The sequence below is a fragment of the Corvus kubaryi genome, unplaced genomic scaffold, assembly GCF_017639235.1.
Source record: "Corvus kubaryi isolate FWS band 111438036 unplaced genomic scaffold, C.kubaryi_AGA036_p1.0 36594, whole genome shotgun sequence".
Taxonomy (NCBI): domain Eukaryota; kingdom Metazoa; phylum Chordata; class Aves; order Passeriformes; family Corvidae; genus Corvus; species Corvus kubaryi.
The window spans coordinates 46,590-50,967 of NW_024580901.1; the positions used below are offsets into that span (position 1 = coordinate 46,590).

At 56.3% G+C, this 4,378-nt stretch overlaps 1 protein-coding gene across 2 annotated transcripts in view; it reads left to right on the plus strand.

Moving 5' to 3' along the window:
- CD276 (CD276 molecule) overlaps positions 1 to 330 on the plus strand; it is an 11,384-nt gene extending 11,054 nt beyond the window's left edge. For both annotated transcript variants that reach the window (XM_042019981.1, XM_042019980.1), the window contains one exon: positions 155 to 330. In XM_042019981.1, the coding sequence (XP_041875915.1) occupies positions 155 to 177 (23 nt within the window). In that variant the 3' untranslated portion in view covers positions 178 to 330. The remainder of the gene's footprint in view (positions 1 to 154) is intronic.
- Positions 331 to 4,378: the final 4,048 nt, after the last annotated feature.

The window sequence follows — 4,378 nt, forward strand, 5'->3', positions numbered from 1 at the left end:
TTGATCCCATTGATCCCACTGACCCCATTGATCCCATTGGTCCCATTGATCCCATTGCTCCCATTGATCCCATTCATCCCATTGATCCCATTGATCCCATTGATCCCATTGGTTCCATTGATCCCATTGATCCCGATTCCCATTCCCTTCCCAGATCCGGAGCCGGAGCTGCATTGATGCCAGCGGGGCCCCCCTGGAGCACCGACCCTGCCCGGGCTGAGCCGGGCCCTGCGAGGGAGGAGCCCATCCCCATTCCCGTCCCTGTCCCCGTTCCCAGTCCTGTTCCCATCCCCGTTCCCATCCCATCCCCATCCCCGGTCCCATCCCCATCCCCATCCCCGTTCCCATCCCCATCCCCGTTCCCATCCCCATTCCCATTCCCATCCCCACCCCATCCCCATCCCCATCCCCATCCCCATTCCCATTCCCATTCCCATTCCCATTCCCATCCCCATTCCCGTTCCCATCCCCATTCCCATCCCCCTCCCCATCCCCACCCCATTCCCATCCCCATCCCCACCCCATTCCCATCCCCATTCCCATCCCTCCCTCTTTCCCATGGAAATGTGGGATGAGGATCTATCCCTGTGTCCATCCCAGGGTGGACATTCCCCCATTCCCTGCTCCCGGTGCCTCCCAGGGCGCCTCTCCCAAGCCCAGAGCCTCGGGAATGCCGGCTGGAGCGCCATGATGGATCCCGCCGGATCTCCGCTCCTTTTCCCGCACTTCCCTTCGGACTCATTCCAGCCTGAAGTGCCCAATCCCAGCAGGATTTGTCCTGCCGGGAACGATCCCAGGCGTTTTTTGGGAAGGGTGGGGCCGGGGGGCACCTGCTGGCCGGGTGAGACCCCTGTGGGGACGGCTCTGGGGACATCCCCGGATCCTCATTCCCATGGGATGAGCCGCGTTCTTCCCACGGGATCGGGGGACGAGCCTCGTTCTTCCCATGGGATGAGCCTCGTTATTCCCACGGGATTGGGGGACGAGCCTCGTTCTTCCCATGGGATCAGGGGACGAGCCTCGTTATTCCCATGGGATTGGGGGATGAGCCTCATCATTCCCATGGGATGAGCCTCGTCATTCCCATGGGATGAGCCTCGTTATTCCCATGGGATGAGCCTCGTCATTCCCATGGGATTGGGGGACGAGCCTCGTTCTTCCCATAGGATCAGGGGACGAGCCTCGTCATTCCCATGGGATGAGCCTCGTTGTTCCCATGGGATTGGGGGACGAGCCTCGTTATTCCCATGGGATGAGCCTCATTGTTCCCATGGGATTGGGGGACGAGCCTCATTATTCCCACAGGATTGGGGGATGAGCCTTGTTATTCCCATGGGATGAGCCTCATTATTCCCATGGGATCACAGCTTCATCCCTGGGCCCATCCCGGGGTCTCCCCAGCACCGGTGGGGACATCCCGGATGTCCCGATCCTGATCTCGCTCCGGAGGTTTCCTGGGGTCGAGTCCTTATTTAAAATCCAGGATCTGGAGGGTTCCTCGTGCCTTGACAAATAAATTCGGGATTGTTTCTGTCAATCCTTCCCGGCTCCGGGTGCTCTCTGGGCTTGGGCTGGGAACGGTTTCAGGCTGGGAATTCCCATTGGAAAAGCTTCCCTGGCTCTGTTGGAGCCCGACCTCCTTGGAATGGGAATTGGGAATGTTGGGTTTCCGGAGGGAAAAGCGACATTCCCACCTCGTGTCGCGTTCATTCCCAGTTTTTCCAGCCCGGAATTGCCGCGTGTCCCGATGCTGCTTGCGCAGGAGCGCTCCCTCATCCCTGTTTTGGGATGTGAAATCCCAAAGATTGGGAGTTTGGGAGTGAAATCCATCCCGTGCCCTCCTCGTCTTCCCATTCCAGCCGGGATGATCCATGGGGAAGGAGGGAGCATCCCCCAAAAGCTGCGTTCCCATGGATCGGGATGTTCATGGATTGGGAATTCACCCCACGGGATTGGGCACTGAGATCCCACCCGAAGCAGGGAAAGGTGGGAATGGGGGAAAAGTGGGAGTGGGGGGGAAAGTGGGAAATGGGAAAAAAGCGGGATTGAGGGGGAAAAAAGTGGGAATGAAGGAAAAACTGGGAATGAGGGAGAAACGTGGGAATGGGGAAAAAAGGTGATCCCAAATCCTTCTCCCGGCTCAAGGGATCCCAAATCCTTCTCCTGGTGGCTGGAACTGTGGGATTTGGTTGGAGCAGGAGGGGCCGGGAGTGGATCCAAACCCCGGGATGGCAGGAAAACAACCGGAAAATCCCAGCTGGGGGTAATTCCGGGAAGAGTCGCTCCCAGCCCCGGCTCCGTCCTCCCCATCCCGAGGAAATAATTCCCATTTCTCCCACTGCCCTCATTCTGAAGAGGGGCTGGGATGGAGAGGCTGAGCCGAGTTCCTGCATCCCTCAGGGAATTGGGATGGGATGGGATCCAAGGGATGGGATGGGATCCATGGGATCCATGGGATGGGATGGGATCCATGGGGTGGGGTGGGATGGGATTGGATTGGGATTGGGATTGGGATAGGATGGAATCCATGGGATGGGATGGGATGGGATGGGATTGGATTGGGATTGGGATTGGGATTGGGATTGGGATAGGATGGAATCCATGGGGTGGGATGGGATCCATGGGATGGGATCATGGGATGGGATGGGATGGGATCCATGGGATGGGATCCATGGGATGGGATGGGATGGGATGGGATGGGATGGGATGGGTTGGGATCCATGGGATCTATGGGATGGGATGGGATCCATGGGATGGGATGGGATCCATGGAATGGGATGGGATCCATGGGATGGGATGGGATGGGATCCATGGGATGGGATGGGATGGATGGGATGGGATGGATGGGATGGGATGGGATGGGATGGGATCCATGGGATGGGATGGGATGGGATGGGATGGGATGGATGGGATGGGATCCATGGGATGGGATCCATGGGATGGGATGGGATTCAGGTGTTCCCAAAGGAGTTTGGGTATTCCCAGGTGGCATTTGGGTGTTCCCAATGGAATTTGGGTATTCCCAGAGGGAATTTAGGTGTTCCCAAAGAGGATTTAGATGTTCCCAAAGAGATTTTGGGTATTCCCAGATGGAATTTGGGTGTTTCCAAAGAGGTTTTGATCATTCCCAAAATCCAAGCTGGAATTCCATCCCGGGTGACCCCGTTACTGGTGCAACATTCCCGGTTTTACTGGTTTCACTGGTTTCTCCTGAGCTGTGCCCAGGTTCAATCCCCTCCCACGGAGTTTTTCCCATAAAAAATCCCCAATCCAGAGGCTTATCCTGGAAAATAGCGACGGGAAAACCCCCTCGGATTCCCAAGGCCGTCCCTGGTCCCACCTGGATTTTAGGGAGGGATTTTTTCCCTTTATTTCCCAAGGAAAAGGGAGCTGAGGAGTTTTCCCCACTTTTATGGAAGCTTCCCCTGGTTTTATGGGATTTTTCCATCCCTGCGCCCCCATCCAAGCAATCCAATTCCACTTGGATTGATTTGGGATCCTGAAACAAAACCTTGCGCGTCCATAAATCCGTTCCCGATAAAATCCAATCCCATTGTCCATCTCCAGCTGCTCCGAGGGTTTTTTCCTCGTGCTTTTCCCGGCATCCTTCGGGAAAAGCGATTAACCGGCAACATTCCATGGATTGATTGGGATTCCCCAGCGGCTCAGGGCTGTGGAAAGCTCCCAAAACGCAAATCCGGGATGGGATAGTCCTATGGGAACCCAGGATGCTCCCAGGCTGATCCTCCCCGGCATTCCCAAGAAATAAAAAAATCAACGGGATCCAGCAGGATTTGGGGTCGGATCGAGCGGAATTCCCACAATCCTGGCTCTGGGATGGCACCTGGGAAAGTTTGGGAATGCAGCTTGCCCGACCTGGATTGAAAATCAGGAGTCAAGGTGGCGTTTTTTGGCTCGGAAAAACCTTGGAAAAGCCTCGTGCCAGGAATGCTGAGGGATGGAAACGCGTCCCTGCGGGAAGAGGCGCCAGCGGGAAGGACACGGGGACATCGTCCCGGGAGCAGCTGCTGCTCCGACCCCTTTGGAAAAATGCCCGGGGAGGAATCGGAGCTCCAGATTCCTTCGTTTTCCAGAGCAAGGAAAACAACTCGGAAATGCAAGGGCAGGAGTTGGATACATCCCCCCATGCATGGATCCCTTCATCCATCCATCCATCCATCCATGGATCCCTTCATCCATCCCTCCCTCCCTCCCTCCATCCATCCATCCATCCATCCATCCATCCATCCATCCCTCCCTCCATCCATGGATCCATGGATCCATCCATCCATCCATCCATGGATCCCTCCATCCATCCCTCCATCCATCCATGGATCCCTTCATCCATCCCTCCCTCCCTCCATCCATCCATCCATCC